The sequence below is a fragment of the Citrus clementina genome, unplaced genomic scaffold (genome assembly GCF_000493195.1).
Source record: "Citrus clementina cultivar Clemenules unplaced genomic scaffold, Citrus_clementina_v1.0 scaffold_6, whole genome shotgun sequence".
In the NCBI taxonomy this organism is placed as follows: Eukaryota; Viridiplantae; Streptophyta; class Magnoliopsida; order Sapindales; family Rutaceae; genus Citrus; species Citrus x clementina.
The window spans coordinates 21,051,649-21,079,332 of record NW_006262139.1 but is presented as its reverse complement, the minus strand read 5'-3'; the positions used below and the strand labels follow the sequence as shown (position 1 = coordinate 21,079,332).

The window sequence follows — 27,684 nt, the reverse complement described above, 5'->3', positions numbered from 1 at the left end:
CAAAAATAGTAATTTAAAAATTAAACTCTCTCCGATGATTGGGTATCATTTTAAATTATTATGTAAATTATATAAAAAGTCACTTGTTAAATCAAAGAATATTATTTTTTGTTATTAAATAATGGCAAATTTTTTATTGAATTTTTTTCATAATAAATCTTTGAAAACTTTAATGATAACAAAATCTCGTAGATTTTTATATCATCATTAATATTAAAAAAATTACACCAACCAATAAAATGACGTGTAAGTGTCACATTAAAATAAAGAATCGTAAACTTTAGCATTTAGAAAATAATCTATAATTTTAGCTAAAAAATTAAAAGAATTTTCTCCCAAAAATAAAGATAAAATTGCAGTAATTCTATAAAAAAAAATTCCCCGAATTCCATGTCATTCGGCAAATTTGTAATTTTGTGACAATAATAATAATTAATTAATAAAAAAAGCAATTAAAAATGAATATACAAACCCCGCGCCAAAAAAACCTGGCCAGACAGAATCACGGCTGACAAAAATATCTAACCCACGTGTGGAGCCCAACTGCTTCCCTCAGAACCAGAACTTTGAGTTTTCCATTCAACTGGCGTAACTGCCAGGAAACAACCTAACTGATAATATAAGTCGGTTCTCTTACAATTTTGGCCAATTGTTTTTTTTTTTTTTTTGCACAACTGAAAAATCAAAATGCCACTTTTTAAAATCAACAACAGTGGTAACACAGTAACGGTGGCCGTAGAAGAAGACGAAGGCGAAGGCCCCCTTCGTCACCGCCTTTGCTCTAGATTTTTCCAGTCCACTCTGTCGGTTAAACCCCTCGTCTTCTTAAACCCTTATTATTATATTCACCATCCCCTTAATCACATCCAATTATCCCCATTATTCATTTCTCAAATACACCGTTCTCTCTCCAAATTAATAAATTAATGGACAAAGAGGAACAAAACTACCCGAAATCCCCGCCAAATACTGCTGTTATTACTTCTTCCGTGCCTGAGGCGACGCCGTTGTCGATGGAAACCATTGCTTTTCCCACCACTGTGGAGGAGTTGGAAGCATTCTCGTCTTTTGCAACGACTCCAGCTGCTGATGTCCCTCAGCCCCTGGATTGTCTGCACGGGAACCCAATTCCGCCGTTTCTGTCCAAGACTTTTGATCTCGTGGACGACACGTCGCTTGATCCCATCATCTCTTGGGGTTCGACCGGAGAGAGCTTCGTGGTGTGGGACCCTCTGGAGTTTTCCAGGCTGATTCTGCCGCGCAATTTCAAGCACAACAATTTCTCGAGTTTTGTCAGGCAGCTTAATACTTATGTGGGTATTATTTGCAGTAAGGCAGCCTTTATTATTGGCCGCTGTCTTTTCTTTGTAAATCTTGTGTTTTCTCTTTCTTGTTTCTTGTTGTATATTATTGTTTTCATTTTTTTTTTTGGTTTTTTTTTTGTTTGTACTGTTAACTGATGTTTATTCTGTAATTGGATTTGATGTACTTACAGACAGAGGCTGATGTTGTAATATATCAGGACTTGTAATGCAACTTGTTGGACACTGAAATGGGGTGTAAATATTGATATCAATTGTTGTAAACAAATTTTGTAAGGGAAAATTTATTTAATTACATAACTACTCATTTGAATGCTTTTGAATTTATTATCTGTCTTGCGGTTTGTACAGGTTAATTTCATTGATTTGTCATATATATACTGAAGTTATGTATCTAGTATGAAATAGACAAGAAATAACGATGGTTTCTACTTTATTAGCTCATGTTTAGTTGAGGTTTTAAACTTCTTACTACCTTTTCCCTCAAAGCAGTGAGTAATCGAGTGGGCAGTTCAGACTTGTGCAGATAGAAGTTGAGTTTCTGGTTTAACATTTTTGTTATCTGGCATGTTATGACATCTCTTTACTTACCCAATGATGAAAATGGTTTTGTGATATACAGATCATCTTTGTGGTGCGGTTCTGCTTCTTATTTGCTTGATAATTGATATACAGATTATCATGTGAATCACTCCATTAATTTTTTATCTGACGAACTTAGATATCATGTGAATCAATACATTAATGTTTTTTGTTTTTGTGAAGCTTTATTTCTTCTGGTTCATTCTTGAATCTCTTTGGGTACTGTATTCAGGGGTTCCGCAAGATTGATACTGATAGGTGGGAATTTGCAAATGAAGCTTTCCAGCGAGGGAGGAGGCATCTTTTGAAGAACATTCGGAGGCGAAAGTCGCCTCAATCTCAACAGATTGGAACCTATATTGGGCCTTTTTCTGAAGCAGAAAAATCTGGGGTCCAAGGTGACATAGAGCAGCTGAGGAAGGAGAGAGGTATGTTGATGCAAGAAGTTGTCGAACTGCACCAACAGCATCGTGGGACAGCTAGCCATATGGAAGCAATCAATCAGAGGATTCACGCAGCAGAGCAGAGGCAGAAGCAGATGGTTTCGTTTTTGGCCAAGTTGCTCCAGAATCCAGCCTTTTTAGCCCGTCTTAAGCAGAAGAAGGAACAAGGAGAGATCGATTCATCTAGGATGAAGAGGAAGTTTGTCAAACACCAGCCACATGAACTGGGTAAATCAGATTCATCCGTGGAAGGGCAGATTGTGACATACAGACCTGATTGGGGAAACCTCACCATACCTAATGTTGTCCCAGAATCACATCATGTTCCTGTCGAACGGTCTCCCGATTATCTCCTAGATGGTATGGTAGGCATCGGATCAGGTAGAGAAGATATGCCATTTCAATTTGAAAATGTGGCTTCGGTTGACTTAGCAGTTTCAGATGAGTTGGCTGTGCCCGGAGGATTTACCAAAGCCCCAGAGCAGATGGGAGAAGGGGCTTCAAGCTCGGGAATAAAAGATCCTCATTTTAAAGAGAAGAATGTAATGAGCCCACAGCAAGAAGTTAGATCGGAGTGTTTTGTCTCTTTCCCTCAGGATCTGATGAAAGAGAACATTCATGACGTCTCATCTCCAGGGATAGAATGCATTGCTACACAAGAGGATATATGGAACTTGGGATTTGATGCCACTGCTGGTATGTCTAGTTCTAGCAATGAGTTATTGGGTAATCTTTCCACCTCTGATGTGCCAGATTTGGGAATGTCTGGTGGGTTATCCGATATCTGGGATTTAAGTTCCTTACAAGCAGCAGGAGGTTCAAGCATTGATCTTTGGTCAGCTGATGAACCCCATTTTGTTGATCCTGAGAGTCAGGCTAGCCCAAAAGAAGATGATAGGCCTAAGGACATGGATCCATAGGGCTCTATTTCTTTGAGAGTTGCAGCCTTTCTGGATCTGAGTTAGTTTTAGTGGGAGGATATTGAATTGGACACTTCATTTATGAACTTATTGAATGAAACTCCAGCTCTCATTCTTTTTTATTATCAAATTTCATCACCTTTTTTTTTTAAGTTTGAATATCCATTGAAAGTTCTGTTCGTTCAATATGTGCTAATTCTTGTGGATTTTATAATTGATGACGAAGTTGTTTGTAGTATCTTATCTATTGTGTTCGGTTTGCATGTTTTTCTTTCTAACGGATACTTGAGTTATGAATTCTGCAGGTGTATCTCGTGAGTGGGAGCAGTACTCCTTTGGGTCTATGGCATATTATGAATCACCCCTACTGTAACAGTGGTAAGTTATGACAACTTGGGTTTCCACTTTTATGTCATCTGTGGTTGGGTTCTATTTAATGTCCATTTTTGTTCCCTCAAAAAATACTAGCCCAGTTGGAAGCACTTCTTGTCTTTCTATTGATCTTATTTCTATAGGATACGAACAAGTTTGGTGTCACCTTTATCAACCTAGGTATCATCCTTTATCCACAGCAACCTATACTAATACGAGGGCTTGAGTGCAATGGCTTTCTTTAATAAGGGCTCACTCCAAGCAGAGCTTGCTGCTTTTTAATCTTGATAGAAGTAGGTGTTCACTCTATATGACATGCAATTATTTTCTCCATGTATAAACGATGATGAGTTAAGGCAGCCTTCCACTCCTTTCTAGTCATTGGATAGTCAGTTTTGCACAGGTCGATTGACCCCTATTGTGTATTTGAGGATCAGTCCTATTTAAGTGGATGGAAGGTAATCGAGTGAACTAAGCTGGAGGGGAGTGATTCATTTTGTTGTGATGCATGAGTACCTTGTGATTATGATCTGGGACAAGTTTAAAATTGTTGGCCACTGTATAAATTTTTATGTTCTATAGAGCATTCTTAACTTTTTTCAATAAAGTACCTTGAACTTTTATATGCCTTGGTTTTGGCATTAGTGTAACTATTTCTTAACCTCAAATAGTTTCTATAGGGATAACGTTATGGCTAACTTGAATTCATATATCTTGATTGCAGATGTGGCTGATTTCCTCATGCTTTATCATACTTATTGGTAGTGTCGATGATGTTAACTAGTTATGATCTACCAACCGAGTTTAAAGGCACTACACGCTTATTGGTTTGTGTTTCTTCTAGTTAGGGTCCTTCTCATTCCTGCTTCTTTGTCTAATGTTTATTGGTACGAGAAATCTGTCTGTGAAAAGAGGAGTCACCACTCTTCTTTTCTCTCCTTTTTTCCGTTAGTTTTAGCAGACATATTCGATTGCCTCAATCTATATTAGAGAGAACATCAGAAGTTAGCTGTGGTGGCTTATGCTTGGACTGGTATTATCTGAATGCAAGTCGAATCCAGTTCTACATCCTGCAAAGAAACTTTCTACAATTTAAAGGACTGCATCTATTTGTGTCAGAGGAATCGTATATGCTGTACAGAGGTGTATAAAAATTCGCCAGAACCATCCGATATAGTGTTGGTGTATCCGGCTTATCCGCGTTTGTACCAATTACTATTAACCAATATATTTTTTGTGTGCGACTTGTGTACATAAATGTATAATTTCTCCGCTTTTTGATTTTTCCATCCGCTTTCGGGTTGTTGCTTGTGCCGTAAAATATAAAATCTCAAACAAGTTTCTGAATTCGCCACAACCACCCTACAACCATCTCTTGGTAGTATTTTGTTTAAACATCAAGAGGTATATATACGTAATTACTTATGAACACACAGAGATACACCCCTTCAGATCAGGAATGTATAAATCTTTCGGCTCCACAAAGCATTCAATTGGTGAAAGGTGCGATATTTAGTTATTTACCCAATTGAGTAATTTGACGTAATATAACAAAAGAAATTTCACAAAGAAAGACTTGTGCTATTTTGCTACCGTCAAAATTCTTTTGCGGACAATTTGATTCTTTTATGTTACCATATATATCTTGCCCAGTGACAGACTAGTTTTTAGTCGGGAAATTCAATATAAATTTATTCATTTTCCACCTATAAATGTTTGTTAGGATAGATATTAGTATTTATTATTTAGTAAGAAGGCATACACTTTTTTAGGTGCCGCAATTAAAAGTCTCACCTTTAATTATCTTTTTTTTTTCTTTATTTCGTAGAGTTGGATTATTAACACCCCTCTAATCTCCTCGTGAGACCTTATTTTCAGTTATATTTATTTTATTTTTGAAAATGTCTCTCTTTTTTTAAATAAACCTCTAATTTTTCATTTATTTTTTTTTATTATTAAGCTCAAAGTAGTATTGTGCTAATTTTCATTTCTCTTGCAATCTTATTATTACCGTACGCATAAATTAAAAGTTTTATAGGTAGTGAATTTTTGAACGTTAATCATTCGCTTAAATTATGCATATTTTACATTATAATTTCAAAGCAATCTTAAGTAGTAAAAAAAATTAATCAATAAGAAATATGAAAAAAATAATAGATTATTCTAAATTTGTAAAATTTATTTTAGTTATAAGGGAAATAACAAGTCAATTTTTTTTTTTTTAAAAAGATTGATTATGAATGTAATTTGTTGGGGAAAAGAAAAGTCTATGTGTATTTGATCTTATTTGTCTTTCACTATAATTTTATTTGAAGTGGGTTTTTATAACAATAATAAGGGGGTGCCGTCCCTGCACTCTTTTTTGAATTATTTCTAGTAGACTTGAACATATCCCATAAGCTCAAGTTGTTATATTTATAACAAGACACATTTTGCAAAGGATTTTCTATTTATGATGATGTATTCATTTTTTCAACATTGATAACGGGGTTGCTGTAAACCCTTAGATTTAAATGTTTAGTATGTATCATTCTTTTTTATACAATGGATAAATAATGTATCATTCTTTTAATACAGTGGATAAATAAATAATTAATTAAAAAGTAATATGTATCATTTAGGTCGCAGATAGATGTAGATTTTTTTTAATTAATTGATAAAAAATTTCTATACTACTAAAAAAGTTGAATAATCTTTCCCATTAGTTATGATAGGACAATTCTCTTTGGTACTCTTTTCAGGAAAAAATTACATGTAATTATTGTATATAAAAAATATTATTGGTGTATTTTAGATTTGTTTTCCTTTAGTTACTTGCTACAGTATTGTATCTGCCGAAATTACAAACGAAATGGTTATAAAAAATTATAGATCACTGTCTGTGACTATAAGTTTACTCTAGAGAATGTCGTCCTAGCTCCCTTCGGCTTCAACATTTCAACTTCAATCAACATTAATCACTTTCCTATATCAATATTATTGGATGTAATTCTTTAAAAAAAAAAAAGAGAGAATTGTCACCATTAATTAGCATCATAAAAGTAATTACTCTAAATAGTATAAATTTTATAATTACAATTAAACAAGATCAACAAAATAATCTTTTATAATTCATAAACTAAAGATAACTAAGAATATATGTTAAATTTAACTCTTATGATCAACAAAGTGATATTGAAAAATAAAATGAAAATAAGCTTCTGAAACTTAAATTTTATGAGACTTAAACAATTTTTTACTATGTGAGAATATTAAATGTAAAATAAACCATAATTTCATGGTATAGGTGCATATGCTAAATGGGTCTCAAAAGTAATATATTATATATTAATACAATTTATGACATTCATTTAAATGTACGTACTTAGTTGTTCTATTTATATGTGTCATGCCCTATATAAATCTTGTAATTGCAACTTATTTATATGATTTGTTTTAGATAAATCTATTATATATCATATCTTACATACTTAATAGTAATATTTTTTGAAACATTTTTATTCAAAAAATTAACAACATTGTAAAATTTAAAACAAGGTTGAAAAGTATTTTTTAAATAAAATAATATTCAAGTAAAATTATTTTAAATTATAAGGGTGGTTAGTTATTTTATAAAAATCATCCACATCTTAAGCTGTTAGAATATTTATTACATAATTTTTTATTTTTTTATTTTTACAAAACTATTGTGCATTGTTGATTATATATTTAGATGCCATAAAAACGTTGCGTCACCTTATAAAACATCCTATTATTGGATGTGATTAGACAAAGAGTGGGGAAAGAAAAGAATAGGGTGAAAGCCCAACCCAATACATGAAACTATGGAGCCCACGTGCCAAATCCAAACAAAATCCATAAGAACTGACCACTGTGGCTCTTCCGGAAATTCAAAAGATATTTGTACCTTTCGCTATAATAAAAAGTAAAACGAGAGCAGCTGCCTCTCCTTCATTCATCCCTAAATTGAACCAATAAAACAAAACCAAAAACGCAAAATCCCATCCTCTTCTTTCCTTTTACTCTCCAAATCCTCACTGCTAGTTACACTTCGAATTCCAATCCTGCCCTTCCCCCAAACCCAAATTCACATGCAAGCCCTTATGTCTCTGTAATATTTATTTATAGATTTATTTATTTTTCCAATTCTCTTCTAAGCATTATTTTTTAGGGTTTAATCTGGATTCTTTCTGTACTTGTAAAGCTAGCTTTAGTTTTTTTTCTTATTGTTGTATTTATAGCTTTTCATTTGCATTGAATTCATTTCTCTCTTATGTAATAATGAAAGTGATCATAAAGTGAGCCAACGATTTAGATGATTTAGGGTTAGGGTTAGTGTCTTTTTTATATTTTATTGTAATTCAATGGAAATGGAGAATCCGCGTAGACCGTTTGATAGATCGAGAGAACACGGTCTGGTGAAAAAACCGCGATTAACTGAGGATCCGACTCGGCCATTTACTCAGAGATCAGCTTTAGCAGCTGCAGCTCCGAGATACAACAGTGCAACTAGAGACTCTGACGTGGAGGAGCGAGGCGGTGGCGCGTATCAGCCACAGCAACCGCACCATGAGCTGGTGAGCCAGTACAAGAAAGCCCTAGCTGAGCTGACTTTCAATTCGAAGCCGATAATAACGAATTTGACTATAATTGCCGGTGAGAATGTTCATGCTGCGAAAGCAATCGCAGCCACCATCTGCGCTAACATTCTTGAGGTGATTACCCAGTTTAATTGTTATTTCAATTTATTTGTAAAAAGAAAAAATAAGCTTATTGGAATAATAAGGAAAAAGGCAAATAGTGGTGTGGCGTTTGGCTTGTGTTATTTGGTCAAGTAGTTGTGAATGTAAATTAGGAATGGAATGCTTCAGGGTTGTATAGAAAATGCTTGTTTTGAATTTGGAGTTTACAGTATCTTAACAAATTTAAAGCTTTTGAAGTTCATTCTCGTTTGCTAATAAATCAAGTGCTTTTTGGGGTTTGTATCCAGAGTATGAGGATATGGTGAAAGTGGTTGGCAATGTTTGGACATGTAACTGATGGATTGTGTAAAAGATGCAAACCAGGTTAACCCGTTTGAAATCCACTGAACAAGTTATCCGCAGCCATATATTTCAGCAATGTGATGTGTGATCATTCCACCTGTGTATTAGTCCACTGTACTTTAATTGTACCAGACATTGAGAAGTTTCCACGGGGCTTTTTTTTTTTTTTTTTTGAGTTTGCATGCAAGGACATCCAACTTTTCCATGAGTGGATTTTGTATTATGTGAGTTGCTGCAGGTTTGGAACCTGCAAATTTATCACACTAACTTTGAACTTACCCCAGAGAACAATCTGTTTAATTCCTCTGTTCTTTGTTGTTTCTTCTTAGTTGTTTCCTCAAAGTAATGGACCATGAAGTCTCACTGTGCTTCTACATATGTTCTGATTCTGTGAATATGTGAAGTGAATATAGAAGCTATTTTTCTTTTAGTACTTGCAATGTACTTTTATATTTTGGTATAGTTTTTCCAGCTTTTTAAGGTTCATTCCTATTCTTGCAGTGTAAAGGCAAGATTTAGTTCATGTTTAAGATGTACAAACATGTCTATCATAATTATGTGCTGCTGTTATATAATCACTGCAAATGTAGCAAGTTGTTTTTTGATGTTGTAGAAATAGCCCACAGATAGTCTGTCAGAAGCAGAAGCCAGAACTTATAGATGGCTTTGATGGCAGGACCTTAAGTCTACTCATTTCTATTGGAGGTTGATGATGGTGCTTGCAATGTAAATTATGTGGACTGGCAGAAGGATGTCCTGTGGGGAAAAACTATTAATCTTATGTTAAATGGTTGTTAGAAAAAGGGTTGTTCACTTTCAATTGAAGAAACTGGAATGAGATAGCCGCTTTGCTGGGAGAAACCGAAACAAGAGATCATACTTTGAAACATTTAGGCTATAATGAATTCAGTTACAGGGGAAATGAAGTTGGAAACGACTATTGTGCTGGACAGAAAGGAACCTTTGACTCTGCTTTGTAAATCCCTATTTTGAAGCTATGTTTTGGGAGTCGAGTGTTTCAAAGAATGCCTGTTTTGATAGTATTTCATCAACATGTTATAAGCAGTGCAACCCTTTCGTCCTATTATTGACGAAACTTTTGTTTGTTTATGCTAATTTTGCAAGTCTGAAACATCAAACGTCTACTAATACTATGGTTCTGGTTAATCATTTTTTGAATAGCATTGCTTTTTAAGTGGATGCTGTTAGCTTTTTGCAGAGTGAATAACTTTCTATAATTTTATTTTCCTCCTATTTGGGAATTCTGATTTTTGGTTTTGTAAAACCCTAGTTTTGCCAGTTATTTGTTTTGAAGAAATACTGTGGCATATCATATCTAATCATTAAAATCGACTTGCAGGTTCCCAGTGATCAAAAGCTGCCATCGCTGTATCTCTTAGACAGTATTGTAAAGAATATCGCGAGCGATTACATAAAATATTTTGCTGCCAGACTACCTGAGGTCAGACTTATATTTCTGTATCAGCCTCCAGTTATCAGATGCATCTCCCTCATTAATGACTTGCTTCATTTAAAAGTTATGTTAATTAGAATAGTCTTCAAAGAACTGCGTTATAAATTTCAATTTGGTTTTTATCAATGAAAATTGCTTGCTTATCAGGAAAGTTATCTTATTGGTCATTTTTATTTCATCACTGACCAATAGGCACCTTTTAGTGAATTTTTTCACCTTAAAACGTGTCAATTATATGTTATTCGCTATTTTGCTATTTGAAACTCCATTTGTATTTCTTGGTAGTTGCCAATTTGTATTTCTGCAATTCTAGGTTTTCTGCAAGGCTTATAGGCAGGTTGATGCTGCTGTCCGTTCAAGTATGCGACATCTTTTTGGAACCTGGAAAGGAGTTTTTCCTCCCATGACTCTTCAAATCATTGAGAAAGAACTTGGCTTCACTTCTGTGGTCAATGGCTCATCTTCAGGAGCTACAACGTCCAGGCACGATTCACAATCACAGCGCCCACCGCATAGCATTCATGTAAATCCCAAGTATCTGGAAAGGCAGCGTCTTCAGCAGACAAGTAGGGTAAGTGGAACTGAAAAATCAATTATTTTACATGTGGAATCGTGTAATGTTTTGAATTTTTAAGTGTAATCCTCTTGTTCCGGACCATATCCATGCGGTTCCCCCTGTATCCGCTCTTAAAGTTTCATAAACTATGAGAAAACAAAAGGTTGTTGATGGTCACTCTGAATCACTTGTATGAATACTGATAAAATTGATTTATAGGGTTCACATGTCACGACTACTAGTCAGATTTAAAATTAAAAAAAAAAAAAAATTGAAAATGTGTTGTTTTGGTCTCTTAGTTCAGGTGGATCACTTATTGTGAATTTCTAGACATCTGTTAAAGTTTTGATGTGTGATCATGTGCCAACCACACTGAAGGGGGAATTTTCCTAACTCATGGATGCTATTATCTCCTGTTAATGTGTATTACTATATTTTACGGGATCTTTTCCTTTTTCCCCTTTTTCATTTCCATAGGCAAAAGGATTGGTTAATGACATGAATGGGGCTGTGGCTAGCTCAACTGTAGATGCTGAGAGGCCGGATAGAGCATCTAGTATGAGTGCTAGCAGGCCATGGGTGGATCCTACGGTCAAAATGCAGGTGAACTTATCACTTGATGTTTCTTTGTCTCTTTCCAATGTGCAATCATTTCCATTTTCACGGCTCTATTATATGGTTAACTTGTTGGAGTGTTCAGCATTCTCAGAGGGATGCACTAAGTGAGCCTATTCATGAGAAAAATATTGGAGCATATGGTGACTATGATTATGGTTCTGAACTTTCTCGAAGTTCTGGCTTGGGAAGCGGAAGAACCACTGGAAGGGTTAGTGATCAAGGATATGAGAAACCTTGGTACGGAAGTGGTAGCAATATCTCAGAGACAATAGCTGGCCAAAGGAATGGTTTCAATAAGAAGCAAGGATTTCCAAATTACTCAGCATCCAAATCTGCAAATGCTGCTGCGCATCTACAGCAAGTTCAGAGCATTCCAAAAAGTAGCAGCAGTGGCTTGTCCAGCTGGAAAAATTCTGAGGAAGAAGAGTTCATGTGGGATATGCATCCTAGAACATCAGATCATGATGCAGCCAATATTTCTAAGAATTCAAGGAAAGATCATTTGGCTGTGGATGGTCCTGAGAAATTGGTAATTCTGATTACTAAGATTTTGGAATACCTTTTCTAACTCTCGAACTGATTCCTTTAATTTAAATATCAATTTAATGGTGAATAAAAATAATTCCAAGATACATATTGGAGGCGGATGATAATATTTGAAGTTCCTTTCTGTGATTGCCTTCTTCGATTGCACTGTTTGGTATTAGACATACAATCACCATGCAGTGGGTTGTGTATGTAATAACTTGGGATTGATGTAATGCTCTCAGCTTTCAGTAACTTAAATTTATCTAAGAATTTGTATATCATGAATATTCAGTGTTATGTGTCAATATGTTGGTAAGATATCTACCGAGAAAGCTATTTCACTCTGTGATCTGGGGCTTACGTAAGTCTATTTAATTTGGTTGAGGGGAATAAGAATGTATAAGGTTCATCTAATTGTTTAATTTCTTTATATTTTCTCTGAAATGATGCCCTGCTCTGAACCATTTATTACACAAGTTATAACTTATTTTTCTAGTTTGCTGATCTACACTATTCACTGCAGGAGTTGGACAATCACCTCCGAAAGCCACAAGGCATACATGATGTTAGCTCAAGTTTTGATAGAGAAACATCCTCTGATTCACTTTCCACCGAACAGAAAGACCAAGCTGCTTACAGACACCAGATGCCGTCACCCTGGCAATTGAAGGAGGCGGATGGGCTGATTGCTGCGACACTTGGTGGGTTTCCTGCAAGTTCGAGTTCTTCTCTGGCCAGGACGGGAGGTCATCCGCCAGTGGTGTCATCCCATATTGGGACCTCAGGTTTTGGGACTTTGGCAAGTTCCGCATCAGGGTCTACTGGATCCTTAGCAACACAAAGGTTTCAATCTGCACGAGCTGGATCACCATCTGGGCACTCACCCATGCACCATCATTCTCCATCACCTTCAGTTCCAGCACATCATCCCCGTCAAAACATGCAAAATTGTACAGACCGGGACTATCCACATGCTCAGCCTCTGTCCCGTCCTGATTTGAAAACATCTTCATTCCCTGGACTTGTAAGCAGTGGTCCTCGTGGCCACTCTACTAAAGACTCGCCTTCTATCCTGCATCCCAATAGCCAGCTTGGTAACTTGCCAAAAGTTCAACCCCAAGACTTGAAGGGTTCATCTCCTGCAGTGACTTCATTTCAGCTAAACTGCCAGTCTCAAAAGCCTCTTCTCCCTCAAGTTTCTAATTTTGGGGCACCCTCTACTAAGGAAGCTGTATCTGACCATTCGAATCCTCTTGATGCAGAAGGTTTAGGTCAATCGGGCACAAGTAGTTTGTTGGCTTCTGTCTTGAAGAGTGGTATTCTTAATAGTTCAATCACTGATGGCCTAGCTAATCGGGCTTTGAAGGAAGTGGGGCAAATCCCATTACAGTTAGATATTCAGCCCCCTCTACCGAGTGGTCCTCCTCCCCCTTCACTGTTAACTTCTTCAGGTGCCAGAGTTGGGTCAGGATCTTTATCAGGTCCTTCCCAGGAAGACCCACCAGCAACAATGACTAGTTCTCAGAGAAAGGTAGAACAACCTCCTTTGCCACCTGGTCCACCACCATCATCTCTTGCTAGTAGTACTTCACCAAAAGCTTCCAGTGTTGAAAGTAAGACTTCAAACCCAATTTCAAACCTATTGAGCACCTTAGTTGCGAAGGGTCTGATATCTGCATCAAAGACTGAGCCACCATCTCACACCACACCCCAGGTAACCAGTCGGATGCAGAACGAGAGCCCTGGCATTTCTTCGAGTAGTCCTGCAACAGTTTCTTCTGTTCCAAATTTGTTACCCATTCCGCCATCATCCACTGTGGATGAGACTTCTTTACCAGCACCTGCTGGTGAAAGTTCTTTTGCCTTATCAGAATCCACAACAGTGGAAACACAGAATCTCATAGGATTGAAGTTCAAGCCGGACGTAATCCGAGAATTCCATGAATCTGTGATTAAGAGACTGTTTGATGGCTTTCCACATTTGTGCAGCATATGTGGCCTTCGCCTTAAACTCCAAGAACAGCTTGATAGACATTTGGAATGGCATGCTTTAAGAAAGCCTGGCCTAGATGATGTAGATAAGATCTCAAGGAGATGGTATGCCAACTCAGATGATTGGGTTGCTGGAAAGGCAGGTCTTCCCCTGGGACTTGAGTCTATCAGTTGCATGGAAGATTCTGGAAAGACGATAGATGAAGGGGAGCCAATGGTGCCTGCAGATGATAATCAATGTGCATGTGTTATGTGTGGTGAGCTATTTGAAGACTGTTACAATCAGGCAAGGGGTGAATGGATGTTCAAGGCAGCAGTATACATGATGATTCCATCAGGGAATGGTGAGGTAGGAACTACAAATGAAAGTTCTGCCAAGGGTCCAATTGTTCATGGAAATTGTATATCAGAGAATTCAGTTCATGACTTGAGAGTGATCAGTAAAGTTAAAGTGGTAAGATATTGAATTTTAAGAATAACCTTCAATATGTCCGGTGCATGCATGCACTTGTTTTAGGATATGTCCTATCATTTAGTGTGTCAAATGTTCAGCTGGCAATATTTTTTTTTTTTAAGTTTTTCCTTTTATCATCATCTGATGGCGCATTTAACTTCTTGGTAGGAAAAGGATGCATAATATACCAAGGTGAGAGAGATTGTGGAAGTGCCAGTGCCGAAGCTTTCAGGTTTACTTTACATAACTTAAAAACATGCGTGGTCCTTTCATGCTAATTTTGTTAAGCCCTAAATGGTGCCAAGAACATCTACTAGTTTTTCTGCTTTTTCTTTTTCCTTAATTCATAGTCTGATGAAAGTACATATCAATGGCAATGCCAAATATTTTGCTCCTCATTTGTTCTTTAATTTGGTTGATGTGGTGTTTTTATTAAAATTGTTTTTGACTTTGCCAAAGCGGGCTGCACTTCATCCCACCATTTAAGGTTGGTTAGCCATAAGAGGAAAAGCACTCTGATCCACATCCATTCAGCTATGGTTCAAGAGTTGCGGATGGGGAACCTGTGTATCTTAAAATATAATGTAAAATGTAATGTAATTCGCATCTTTATTTGTTTCTTTATGTTCCAATTTGGTTGTGTGGACTTGGCTTGGTTAGCGGAGCATTGTTTCTTGATTTACTTTGTACCGAACACTATAGTGGATTATGTTATTTTATCCTTTGCAACTTGAGAGTAAACATTTTCGTATTTCTCTTTTTGCCCACGGATGAACTCTAAGCAACTTATATTCAAGCAGCATTGATCCACCAAATACAAAATCTAGCATGCTTGATGTTCCCTTGCATATTTGTCAATCTTTTGCTCGTTCAAGATTTGTTTGTACAGAAGGATGTTACTTAGCCATCAACGCTGACAATGACGTTGAAAAAAAATTTGGCAAAAGCTTCTGTATTTTGAGTGAAACCTTGAGGATTTGTATTGCTCCAGTGGTACGCCAGACTAGAGTGTCGTTCAATCTAATGTGTGGTTGAATATATTATTGATTGACCTTCCAAGCCTTCCAGAAGTGTTTCGGTTTCTCTCTCTAATAATACAATCTCTGCAAATATTTATCGGATGAGTTCCCATATGTAGAAGAAACTATTTGTATAAAATAATTGCAATCACACTCGTATAAATAACACCGTAGTCAATTATGAAACGGTTATTTACAATTATGAAAACAAACAACACATTTAAGTCTTTATTGAACCCTATTACATATGGTTTGGCCGTTCTTCTATGACTACTATTAGAAGAAGTTTGAGCATAACATAGTATTATTATTATTTTGTTGCGCTTCTGGATAACTCCTAAGGCTTATGGTGCTGGGTGTAAATATAATCCAAGTGAGCTTCTGCTGTCATCCTCCTCTTCAGGCATTCCTCATCATTCTCACTACACTCCTCTGACCCCATCGGCTGCCCAAAACAAATTTACCCAAATACCATATAAATAACCAAAAAAAAAAAAAAAAAAAAACAGAGAGAGCAGAGTTTTCAAAGAACATATATTAGTTTACACAAATCTTACATTCACAAGGTCTTGTTTAACCCCTTTGAAAGTGCTTATATGAGTAATCCCATCAGCCTTCACCACCATTTCACCTGTAAAATTAACGAATTTCAGCTGATCAAAATTATGGAACTTATCTTCTAATAAACGAAAAGCAAAACAAATCCAAAATACATCATGAATCAGGAATAATCAGCCACCTTGGTTTTGTGCGAAGGGACGTGCAGAAATCGACTTTGAATAGGACAAAAGAAGAAGAGCAAAGAGGAGAGAGTTGAGGAAGACATTATTAACACTCTGCTTCTTCATATTGCTTTTGGTTGGGCTGTTTTGTTGTGTATCAACTGGAAGATGGTGGATTGGTGGGGGGGTATCGTATAAATAGGCACGAGATGAAAGTGGGCAAAAGCCGAAGGCCAAAGGGGCTGTTGCTGCCCTAAAGTCTCATATGTAGTCAGTGTAGACTCCTACGACTGCAGTTGCAAGTTCAAAGTTGTTTCTTTCTTGGACTTGGTGTTCCAGTTGGACCCCACCAACTTTCAATCTCTCCTCTCGTGCTCTCCACTAACTACTTATCGTTTTATGTGATGATAAGAGTGAATCAGTGCACAGTTTTCGTTTTATGAATTGATGATCGGGAACTTTCATCCAAGTTCTTCATGTTTCATCTAAATACAAATCTGTCTCTCTTGTTCTGAAAATCGTTATATATGCCTCCAAATTACAGTTGTAGAAGACTACTAGTTAGATTTTGCAAGTCAGAACCCTACTCACTTGGGTTCCATATAGTTCTTATGGTTAAATCACTATTTTTGTGAGTATCGTTTGGTTTATTTAATTAAATCTCTAACTAGTTGAGATGATAAAATCTCTCGTTTGAAAATAAGATGTTTCATATTTAAACTCTCCTCATATGATTGGGGGGGGGGGGATTGTTGTTAAGTTAAATAATAAAAAAACTACCACAAAAAAAAAAGATTGGCAAGTAAAAATAAGAATAGAAAATGAGAATCAAAATGAGCTATATTGTGAGAATCATTATTGGAATTGACAACATTTTTATTGATGTGTTTACTTTCTTTAAGAATCAGAATTTATTGTTTGAAGTTATTAAAATATTATTAGTTAATTGTTATTTTTATTATTTAAAAAAATATTGTTAATAATAAAAATAAACAACAACAACAACAACGAGAAGGAATAGGAACTTTAAATATTTTAATTGAGGGAAAAAGTGAAATTATGAAATTTAGGTAAGGTAGAACAATGAGTTTAAGGAATAGGAACTTTATTCCCAATCTGAAATCAAGTTTTCATTTCTTAATCCCATAAGTAAGTGGACTTCACATGTTTCATTCGATTTTCTCCTTTTATTTTAACAGGTAAACATCATCAATCACTCTTATTTTAGATTTTGATTCTTCAATTCTCACAAGTAAACACACCATTAGCTTAATTTTTGTTTGGGAATAAACAATTTAATTGGTTTGGCCTCATGTAATGCAATTATGTAAGGGTTTACGAGATGAATTTTACAATGTCCGAAGTTTAATATTATTTTTATCAAATATATGGAGTGGGAATGATATTATCCCTATATCATGAGTCATGAGAAAGTAATTATGAGTGTCCATCGCTTGTCGTCGTCAAAGCTGGAACAAAGTAAGGCATGAGCAAAACAAAGCAAAATCAAAGAAAGAGATCCTTTCAATCTTTAACTCTGCCTTCTGTATAATGATAAGAAGCTTTAGCCTTCAATTAGTTAAGGGGCTGAATTGCTGTCTGCTGATAGTAGCCTGAACCTGATGCTCTATCTCTCCCCGATAATTTATGTCTAACACACTCATTTTAAAAAAAATTACATTATTTTAATAAATTTAAAAACATAAAAAAATAACAAAATTAGTCAATTAAATTCTCCTTTTTGAAATTTCAAAAGAAAAGGAAAAAGTAACGTGAATATTTTATTTCTGAAATGGAGTGCGTTTACTTAAAAATCATGAGGGGAGATATCATCAGGCACCAGCCCCCATTAGTTTAATAATTTCAGGAAATTCCGTGTAGAAAAAGCGTAACCACAGGTCGCGATGTTTTGATATGAGCATCGTGTCGTGGACGGTCGTTTCACAAGCGTCAACAAGTCAACATGCGGACTGCTTGTTGCCCAGCTGTTGCCCACTGATTCAATTCTTTTTTCCGTGCAATATGTGTTGTGTTTGTTTCATTTTACTCGATTTTTCTATTTGCTCTATTTTTAATGTGAATGCTTTGACACTCTTCGCCATGTCAAAATCACTTTGACATTTTTTTTTTGGGAGCCTCTAAGTTACAATAATTGTAACATACATTCTTTATGTGAACCACACAAAATTATAGGACCCACAATTTGTGTGGTTCACATGAGGAATGTATGTTACAATTATTGTAACTTAGCATTTGCCTTTTTTTTTTAGTTGTTAGTATGCTCACACCCATTTATGCGCAACTTCTTGGACACGAGACAATGCTAGAGTGAGATCCTAGTGTAATTGTGTTTCGATTATAAATTGACTCTAGTTATCTTACATGATAATGTATGAAACATGATACTTCCGCAATCGTTTGATGAGAATTTAACAGTTATGAAAATAATATAATTTTATTATTTTATATTCTCACAACCGTTGGATTTTCATTAAACGGTTGTATAAGAGTCACGTTTCTTACATTATCATGTAAGACAATAAGCTCCTTATAAATTATCAAAAGATTTCTTTCACCGCTTCCTCATTTACAGCTTTCGTAATATTTCTTTATTCGCTTGAAATCAGAATGTATTTATATTTTAAAAAAATTATTGGCTGTTTTACATTAACAAAAGGTATTATAAAAGCTGTAAAGAATTAAAATTATAAATATTAGGAGCAAAATGAAAATGTCCCGTTTGAATTTATTTTTTTCTCTTGAAACGAAATTAAAAGAATTTTGTAGAATAATGTTGAATCTTCAAAGTGTATCATATCAATATGGAAAAATAACACTAAGAACTTCACTGAGTTAAAAATAGGTAACTAAATTCCTATTGTTTTAAAAACGATTATATTCAATTAACAGCGGCGGATCTAAAAGAATAATTTACCGGGATCTAAATTAGATAACAATAAAAAATAAAAAATAAAACTTTGAATGTATAAAATATTTGTTAATACATTTATAATTAATCTCGACGCATTTTCATATTTTGAAAATATTAGGCAATACATGGATTATCAATATTATTAAATATATCATTTTCTACATAAAAAAATTAAATTATTATTCATGCATCTGGTTCCAAAGATGATTCTTCACAAATTTCGTTATCTCTACTATTACTATAGAAACTAGAAGATTTAATTCTATTTTTTAGAATAGAAAAATGTTTTGTGTGATAGGTTATTATTATTTTTAATTGAAATATATGCTTATATAATTCTCAAAATTTAAATTTTATAAATTTATAAATTTATCAGAACTATTCTATAGATTTAATAGGGACTCATTGAAAATTCAAATTTTTTTTTTTTTTTTTTTTTTTTTTTATCCAGCAGGGGCTACAGCCCCCAGAGTCACATGCTGCATCCGCTATCAGTAGTCAGTTTCTTCACCAAAATAGATAAAGTACACAAACGAAAGGACGTATGGACTTCTCTTTTTCTAAAATGGTGGGGATATAATAATTCATTTCTGAAATAGTAAGAGGCTAACTACCCATTGAAATGGAATTTTAAAAGTCAAATATCTTTTTATTTATTAATTTTCTGTAATTTACTATTATAAGTATCACTTCATTTGAAATGAAATTTAAGGACCAATATTGAGTACGTAATACTATGGTATTGGCGTAATCGGCTGATTAGTCAAGTTCGATAAGCAAAGGGACCAGACGAGCTTAAAATTCAATTTCGACGATTAGGACTGAAATAGGACAAATCAGATAATGTTAGCCATAATTGTATACTTGTGAAAAAAAAATCCACTCAATCATTTAAAATGTGGCATTGATATTTGGTAGCAACTCTTTTGATAAGAAATTAAGGAAACGGTAAAAAAAAAATTAATAAAAAAAAATTAGGACATCCGAGTGAATAAAATTACGTACTCGCCCATTCTCCGCCCTTTCACATGCGTCATGCATGCATGAAATTACGTAAGAGAGAACTACTTTTTTTTGGGTTTTTTTATTTTTATTTTTCTCTTTTTCTTTTCCAAGGTATCATAATATACGACAACATCAAAATGCATGTAATAAAGAGGGTACGTAGCTTTTGATTTATGAAACAATTCTACACGTGAACATTGAAATTTTGAAACTCGTCATATATCCAGACATGTAATCTCAATAATGATCTAATTTTAATCAAAAGTTGAAGTAAGTGGAGGTAGTAGGTGGAATATTTTGCACTGATAAACATGAAACATGACCCACATGGTATATTTTATTCCACTTAGGAATTTACTGTGTCAAAAGCTTAATCTCAATTATTGAATCCTATTACCCAATAATGGATGTCGACTTGCTTTACATTTCTATACTATTTTGCTAATAATAACCAATTTCGAATACCTTTCACTATAGTTTTTTAAACACGATCACTGGGGAAAGACTATCTTATTTCTCCTTTAAATATATATATATATACGAGGGAAAAATATGTGCTCTTTAATTTTACGTGACTTGGATGGCGTTATAACAAGATTAATTTCACATTCACACGTGTCTAAATGAATGAATGAGGTTAGGAATGAGTGCACTAATCACATTTAAAATAAGTGGGGGTGATTGAATTAATTGTATAAGACTCTTTTATGTCTTTTCGTCATATTATCTCATTCATACGTAATATCAAAATTTGCTACTGTGTTTTTCTGATGAGATCATCACTTATGGCTTGCAAAAACCAAAGTGATTCTGAAGGATTTTGTGGTCCGATGGTGGAGGTTTTGACTGAATCTAGTCTGGGTATTGTACACGTGTTCTATTTTTATTTGGGTTAGTTAGTTCAAAAAAAGGCTAAGAGAAAAATCAATATCCACCACACTTGTCATGTGCCCACGCCTTACACATCAGTCTCACGTTACCCGTTCAAGGCCACTCAAGGGAGATGTGATTCGTGGGATTGAAATCACATTGAATAATTCAAAGTTGTTTTATTTACAGAGGAATAAAACTTGCAAGAGGTTGAGATGGCCGAGTTGGTCTAAGGTGCCAGATTAAGGTTCTGGTCCGAAAGGGCGTGGGTTCAAATCCCACTCTCAACATTGATTTACGCTTTTTTTTTTGGTTTGGGAATCCTTGTAATGGGGTATGGTCGATTTGTCGTTTTAATTTGTCATCAAATGAAAAGGAAGCTACAAGCCAAAATAGATTTCAAAAAACATATCTTGGAAATAGATTTTGATCTTTAAAAACAGTGTCAAGTACGAAATGACATCAACATTTAGCAAATCTGTCGTGTTTTTTAGGTTTGGAATTGATTCAGTGGAAGATGGAAAATTGAATCGAGAAAAAAGGGCGAAAGAATTACTTTAATCACGTGAAATGTGTCAATAAAGTATTTAACGTGGATTCATTTTCAATAAACGAGTTGACGTTGATTTGTATAATTTTGTCATCTGGATTGTTCAGTTTCGGTTACGAAGATTGGGCTCAATTGCAGAGAGGTGCAAGAAACAATTGGGCCTGCCCCATTTATTAACAACAAAGAGATAGCTGAAGTCCAATTAAATATAAGGTAGTTTTAGTAGGACTTGTATAATTTGTTATTATTGTATTTTTTTTTTCCCCAAACATATCATATCTTTTCATGCATACATGCTAGTTTTGCTTTACAAACTAATCTATTATTGAGATAATTTGCATATGTAATGTGTAGGATTAACTAAAATCAAGTACAAGTTTGACTTCCATTAAACTGGTAAAGCCATTTTAAAACTATTTTTCAGCTCAAAATACATCACCTGATAACCTAATTAAATTGACTAAGCTTGAGATTAATACTTTGCAGAAAACCAGGAAAAAAAAATTTGAAAAACTGCTTCTAGATAACATAAAATAAAGAGTCCTATCAACTGCTCCAAGTGAGAATCCATGCATAGTCAAACGGCTCACAGGCTCCACTATTTCAGTCAATAATTAATTAATAATAATATAAAGCTCATAAGCTCTGTGTATTGTCTGAAGTTCCGTGTGGAATCAAGAGCTCTGTAACTAAAAATATGCAAGAGAGTCCATGTATCTAGATTCTAGAACAAAGAGTGAGAGGAGGAAATTGACCAGTCGCACCGCACGTGTTCACATGACGTTTATAAATTTTGTGTCTCTCTCTTTTCAATTTTATAAATTAAACCGACGCTGTCGTCTGCACTTTTACCCGTTCAGAAGCTTCTCTCAGCCAGGTTTTTAAAATTAATTTGTTTCCGTTTTTTTCTCATAGCATCAAATAGACAAATCGGATTTTAGTCAATTTTTTTATAGTGAACCCTGAACCATATTGATTTTGTTTCTATAAGATTATTCAAATAGGGATTTGGTTGCAGTTGACAACATTATGGAACAAATTAAAAAGAATAATTAATTGATTTCAAAGATCCAATTTAGGATTGCTTACCATTGTTTGAGACATGTAACGCTGTTTGGTGGCAACTTGCACTATAATTTATGTGGCTGTCTACCGTTTTGCACTATAATTAAAGGATGTGTCAGCACGTTCACAAGAACAAAGAAAGAATCAAATGACTACAATAAAGGATGTGCCAGCAAGGGTCAATTTTTTTTTAAAAAAATAAATAAATAACAAAAATTACTATTATTATTATTACTGCATCTGTGCATTCGTAATCAGGTGTACAAGGCTTGAATTAGGGTTATTATAGCACTATTCAGATGTTAGATGTCCATTTTGCGTTAATTTTGAAAGAAGAAGGAGGCATGAATAAAATATGAATAATTTGTAGTACGTTTCTTGGTTGGTTGTTTGGTCGAGATGTTAAAGTCAACGAACATGCAGATCGATCGATTTCCATAAATGGAAATCGGCAAGTTGTCTCAATCCCACTCGAAATAGTCAACTCTTAACTTCAATGCAAGGTTACGAGATCCAATTAATTAATTCGTTCAGCTCGAGCATTTCTCTTCAAGTAAATCTACACTTGAGTTTGAAAAACAGTGCCCGAGTTTCGCCGGAATTAAAGTACTCGATGGGTAGTTGGGCATTCGTCTTTTTACATTAACGTAGATGGATTGGCTTTGACTAATGCATTTGTGGCTGTTGAATGACCATGTTGCATTGCTTATACTATGTTTCTACCCGTTTTCTCCTTCATTTATAAGCAAATTAAAGCTAGCTTGCCTAACCCCAACAAACATTGCTACATCCACAGAATTTGAAACTACTCGTAAATTCACTTAATGTCATTTGTAAGAAAAGATTTAATAACTTTGATTGTTAAAAAAAGCATTTTTGATTATGTTTCTAATTAAGTGCTTGTTTCAGATAAAATATTGCCGCCGGTTGGAGACCTGCCAATTTGTAACATAAGCAAAGAGTTAAAGTAACTTTGTTTGTCAAAAAGCATTTGATTATGCTTCTATGTGTTAGATTGTTACTATTTTTTATTCGTTTGCTTTTGTATCTTTTGATAAAGCTTTCACTAGTGCAAGGCTTAGACCACCGACCTTGGCCCCAGTAGGTTCACATCTAATCATTAAGATTTGGCTCGAAGTTCATTCATTTTGAGTTAATATTACATTCCAATTAAAGTTTGGCTCTAAATTCACTTTTTTGAAGACGAGTGTCCCTCACATCATATTTCAACCGTTAAAATTTGGATCAAAGTCCACTGCAATGAATATAAATTGCATTTGGGATGAATGTTACGATACGAGATTAGACAAAAGGGAATTTCTAATCACATTCTTTTCGGGTGTCTAAATAATAAGAACTTTTAATTTTATTCATTAAAGACTCTTATTCGTCGTTTAGAATTTTTTTAAGTTTATCAAATTTCTTTTTAAATTTTTATTTTAAATTTCTATTAAGTAGTAGAAAAAAAAAAAAAAGTCATTGAATAAATGACACTTCTTCCATTAACTTAGAAAACAATTCGAAAGATAAGTGAAGTGACCCGCCTCATCAACTCATTTATAGAAACTTCGGGCTTAATTGATCACTTACCAACATGTTAATATTATATAAGTATCGAAACTTAATTATAATATTCTCATTTATCTTATATAACGCATAATGAGATCTTCCATATCAAATTAAATATCTTCTAGTCCACAACGTCTTCCGACTAATGATAAAAGCCATTTTCCGATCATAAAACCTTGGCTAGATATTTACATTTTCATGTGGCAAGTTTTGAACTTCTCTCAATCCACAACCTCTCTCTTTTCCAATATGAAAAAATCAGCCAACTCGGCGACTCGTCCACATGCAATTCAGTTCCTGATCTTCTTCTTCGTCTTTATAAATTATCTCTGTTCAAGAACTGAAGCCGCCGCCGCCACGTCAACACAAGAGCTTCTCCTAGGTTTCAAAGCAACACCAAACCCTTCAGTCTCGTCGTTTCAGTCTCTTCTCAACGACACAACTGATACTTTCTCACTAGGGTTCCTCCGAGTCAACTCAAACCAGCTCGCGCTCGCAGTCATCCACTTGCCCTCCTCTAAACCACTCTGGCTAGCTAACTCAACTCAGTTGGCTCCCTGGTCGGACCGCATTGAACTCTCCTTCAATGGCAGCCTTGTAATATCAGGTCCACACTCGAGGGTGTTTTGGTCTACTACTAGGGCAGAAGGTCAGAGGGTTGTGATTCTCAACACCTCGAATTTGCAAATACAGAAACTCGACGACCCTCTCTCCGTTGTCTGGCAAAGTTTTGACTTTCCCACAGATACCCTCGTCGAAAACCAAAATTTCACAAGTACTATGTCTCTTGTTTCATCAAATGGGCTTTATTCGATGCGCCTAGGCAGCAACTTCATCGGTTTGTACGCAAAGTTCAATGATAAGTCAGAGCAAATATATTGGAGGCACAGAGCACTGGAAGCCAAAGCAGATATTGTAGAAGGCAAAGGTCCGATTTACGTCCGAGTCAATTCAGACGGGTTTCTGGGTACGTACCAAGTTGGCAATAACGTCCCTGTAGACGTGGAAGCCTTCAACAATTTTCAAAGAAACTCAAGTGGGCTCCTTACGCTCCGGTTGGAACAGGATGGGAATCTTAAAGGGCATTACTGGGATGGCACCAATTGGGTTTTAAATTACCAAGCAATCTCTGACGCGTGTCAGTTGCCCAGTCCCTGTGGTTCGTACAGTTTGTGCAAACAGTCCGGTTGCTCTTGTCTGGATAACCGGACGGATTATTCCTCCTCCGGCGAGTGTTTTGCTTCAACTTCGGGTGACTTTTGTAGTGAGGATAAATCCCGATTCCGGGTTTTGCGCCGAAAGGGGGTTGAGTTGCCGTTTAAGGAGTTAATTCGGTATGAAATGACGTCGTATTTGGAGCAATGTGAGGACCTGTGTCAACATAACTGTAGTTGTTGGGGTGCTTTGTACAATAACGCATCCGGATCCGGGTTTTGTTACATGTTGGATTACCCGATCCAAACCCTGCTGGGCGCAGGTGACGTGAGTAAACTGGGGTATTTTAAGCTGCGGGAGGATGCAGGGAAGAGAAAGTTGAATACGGGTATTGCTGCAGGGATTGGGATCTTAGGTGGGGCCTTGCTTATCTTGATTGGTGTAATCTTGTTTGGGGGTTACAAGATTTGGACAAGCAGAAGAGCTAATCGGATCTTGGAAGCCGAAGACGGGGTCTCGCCCGGCCCGTATAAAAATCTCGGGTCGGCTAGTTTTAGGTCCATTGAGATGTGCAACGCTCCTAGATAGATCCTTTGTAATTGTTAGTATTATTTAATTACTATACTTTTATTTAATTAATGCTGTAATGACGTAAGGCGTGACATACTTTGGATACTGAGATTTGACTGACATTGGTTTGAGGATTGGCACCAAGACACTAACTCTTTGGGTGGGGTCTTGTCTGGTGAGGCAAAAGCCAAATTGGGTTTTCAATTCTTTTTTCTAATGTTTTAAGATTGTTTCTGTGTTTGGGTTGAGATGGGGCCGAGGTCAATATGATTCAACTGCAATGAGGTTTTTTCTTTTATTATTTTTTATAGCTTGTTATTCTAAAAGGGGACGGGGGACTTGTCGTTTGTGGTGCGGGTGTGTAAACATCTATAGCATTTTAGCGGATTCGGGTTGGATATTTTATTGAATGATGAAATAAACGATTAAATATCTCTAAGTAGCTACTTTCCATGATGTATAGCTAATTAATCTCAAAGTTTATGGTAGCGACACAAAGTTAAAATACTTCAACTAGTGATGTATTATATATATATATATTTTGTTGCTCGAGCCGACTTATACCAGATTCAATTGGAATAAAAATTAAGGATTAGTAGTTTGTGTCTTTGTGACTCGATTAGTTTAGTTTGTTAATGTTAATAGGTCAAATTTATGTCACTTGTTATTTAATTGTGTCGAGTCTGGATTTTTAGTTCTGACATACAAATCAATTTATGATATGATTAAGCATTTGATTACTTATATGGTGCTTACTTTTTTTTCTTTTTTTTTTTTCATCTAATTTATGTTAGGGAAGCAAATCTATGATGTTTTCATGCAGTTGCACTGATTGACATAAACTAAAATTTGATTTGTTGTTGGAATTGGGGATTGCATCAACGTTAGTTTCTGGTTCAAGCTCCGTTGATTCATTTGGGATTTATTTCCATGAAATATAAGAGTGGTGTATAAGAAAATTTGATAATTCAAATTAAAGTCTTGTTTAGAATTGAGGTCATGTGTTGTTGTGGAAACAAATATTGTAATTATAAAATAAAATATTTCGTGGTAAATATGATTTTTAATAATAATTTCAAAAAAAAAGTAAAAAATTTCTTAAGATTTTCATCACACAAATATGAGATAAAATTAACTTAATTTCTAACACCCACAATAATAAGTGTGTTTATTAAATGTGTTGTGATTTAAAAGCTACCATAACCCTACTACTACACCAAACACGCCTAATTGCAGCTCCTAAAATATTTCTGGATTGTCCTCTCTACCTTACATCCTAGAGTAGCGTATTTTTTCCTGCTGATGTGCAAGTAGAGAATTACAAAACTGAAAAATTCTGAAATTTTTTACTTATCGTAACTTCAATATATTTTAAATTATGGGCATTTTATTTGCCTTAAAAAAAAAAAAAACTCTTTAGTTGGTACAAGAGGTGTGGAGTCGCACATTCTGATGTGTGAATCAAAGCAGCCATCAAGCAGTCATCATTCTTATTTTCATAATTTTCAGACATACATTTCTTCTGCCGGAAACTTATTTATATGCAAATTTAGACACATTTCCCTTCTGCCATGGTTTCTGATTGTCTCTTTTAAACATTGCATCCGCTTGTGCTGTTGACCTTCCACAATGATGAACTCACGCTTGTCAACATAATCATTGGTTGATGGCAAGACAAGACTGCTAAAATTGAAATAATGTACAAATGTTGTGGGACAAGTGAGCAATTCACGGTAGTTACAATCTTGTACACAATAATAGCAGGTATAAGAGAACTAATACCCAACACTTGAACTTGAACATCAATAAAGTGTGTGTCTGCGTGTATACACCTTAATGGTTATGTAAAGAATGAATTCTTGACTGGTCCGAGCCTCTTAGAAATCATAACAAGCAAGGAATAATTCTTGGATGGGTTCTG

General features: G+C 35.2%; 4 protein-coding genes and 1 non-coding gene across 8 annotated transcripts; 4 read left to right on the top strand and 1 right to left on the bottom strand.

Moving 5' to 3' along the window:
• Window positions 1-519: 519 nt before the first annotated feature.
• LOC18039062 (heat stress transcription factor A-3) lies at window positions 520-4,906 on the top strand. 2 transcript variants are annotated; one of them, XR_002904938.1, is made up of 3 exons: window positions 520-1,313; window positions 2,137-3,645; window positions 4,364-4,906. XR_002904938.1 is itself a non-coding variant. In XM_024182424.1 (2 exons), exons 1-2 carry the CDS (start codon window positions 927-929, stop codon window positions 3,265-3,267), a joined length of 1,518 nt encoding a protein of 505 aa, XP_024038192.1. In that variant the 5' UTR covers window positions 520-926; the 3' UTR covers window positions 3,268-4,906. The 2 variants fall into 2 exon arrangements, 1 of the variants encoding a protein (XP_024038192.1); XM_024182424.1 differs by having other exon boundaries at window positions 2,137-4,906.
• Window positions 4,907-7,538: 2,632 nt separating this feature from the next.
• On the top strand, window positions 7,539-15,352 carry LOC18039624 (polyadenylation and cleavage factor homolog 4). 3 transcript variants are annotated; one of them, XM_024182441.1, is made up of 8 exons: window positions 7,539-8,354; window positions 10,045-10,146; window positions 10,472-10,729; window positions 11,192-11,317; window positions 11,415-11,861; window positions 12,384-14,306; window positions 14,475-14,538; window positions 14,766-15,352. In XM_024182441.1, the coding sequence occupies exons 1-7, from the start codon at window positions 8,004-8,006 to the stop codon at window positions 14,487-14,489; spliced, it is 3,222 nt and encodes a 1,073-aa protein (XP_024038209.1). In that variant the 5' UTR covers window positions 7,539-8,003; the 3' UTR covers window positions 14,490-14,538; window positions 14,766-15,352. The 3 variants fall into 3 exon arrangements, with proteins under 3 accessions (XP_024038209.1, XP_024038210.1, XP_006430296.1); XM_024182442.1 differs by lacking the exon at window positions 14,766-15,352 and having other exon boundaries at window positions 11,424-11,861; window positions 14,475-14,702; XM_006430233.2 differs by lacking the exon at window positions 14,766-15,352 and having other exon boundaries at window positions 14,475-14,702.
• An 87-nt stretch (window positions 15,353-15,439) lies between these two features.
• Window positions 15,440-16,326, bottom strand: LOC18039623 (putative phytosulfokines 6). Its single transcript, XM_006430231.2, has 3 exons — window positions 16,065-16,326; window positions 15,883-15,956; window positions 15,440-15,770 (listed from the first exon to the last, which is right to left on the bottom strand). Exons 1-3 carry the CDS (start codon window positions 16,171-16,173, stop codon window positions 15,663-15,665), a joined length of 291 nt encoding a protein of 96 aa, XP_006430294.1. The 5' UTR covers window positions 16,174-16,326; the 3' UTR covers window positions 15,440-15,662.
• A 4,737-nt stretch (window positions 16,327-21,063) lies between these two features.
• On the top strand, window positions 21,064-21,144 carry TRNAL-AAG. The gene has a single exon. It is a non-coding gene; the product is annotated as a tRNA-Leu (tRNA).
• Window positions 21,145-24,128: 2,984 nt separating this feature from the next.
• Window positions 24,129-26,253, top strand: LOC18039622 (PAN domain-containing protein At5g03700). The gene has a single exon (XM_006430230.2). The coding sequence runs from the start codon at window positions 24,237-24,239 to the stop codon at window positions 25,779-25,781; it is 1,545 nt and encodes a 514-aa protein (XP_006430293.1). The 5' UTR covers window positions 24,129-24,236; the 3' UTR covers window positions 25,782-26,253.
• The last annotated feature ends 1,431 nt before the right edge of the window (window positions 26,254-27,684 follow it).

Bases quoted from the DNA above. Each gene is read 5' to 3' on its own strand.
- LOC18039623 (XM_006430231.2), bottom strand. From the start codon at position 16,173: ATGAAGAAGCAGAGTGTTAATAATGTCTTCCTCAACTCTCTCCTCTTT. The intron at 15,957-16,064 runs GTGGCTGATTAT...TTAATTTTACAG, and splicing joins TCCCTTCGCACAAAACCAAG to GTGAAATGGTGGTGAAGGCT. The intron at 15,771-15,882 runs GTAAGATTTGTG...TGTTTTGGGCAG, and splicing joins TTAAACAAGACCTTGTGAAT to CCGATGGGGTCAGAGGAGTG.
- LOC18039624 (XM_024182441.1), top strand. From the start codon at position 8,004: ATGGAAATGGAGAATCCGCGTAGACCGTTTGATAGATCGAGAGAACAC. The intron at 8,355-10,044 runs GTGATTACCCAG...ATCGACTTGCAG, and splicing joins TCTGCGCTAACATTCTTGAG to GTTCCCAGTGATCAAAAGCT. The intron at 10,730-11,191 runs GTAAGTGGAACT...TCATTTCCATAG, and splicing joins GTCTTCAGCAGACAAGTAGG to GCAAAAGGATTGGTTAATGA.
- LOC18039062 (XM_024182424.1), top strand. From the start codon at position 927: ATGGACAAAGAGGAACAAAACTACCCGAAATCCCCGCCAAATACTGCT. The intron at 1,314-2,136 runs GTGGGTATTATT...TACTGTATTCAG, and splicing joins TCAGGCAGCTTAATACTTAT to GGGTTCCGCAAGATTGATAC.
- LOC18039622 (XM_006430230.2), top strand. From the start codon at position 24,237: ATGTGGCAAGTTTTGAACTTCTCTCAATCCACAACCTCTCTCTTTTCC.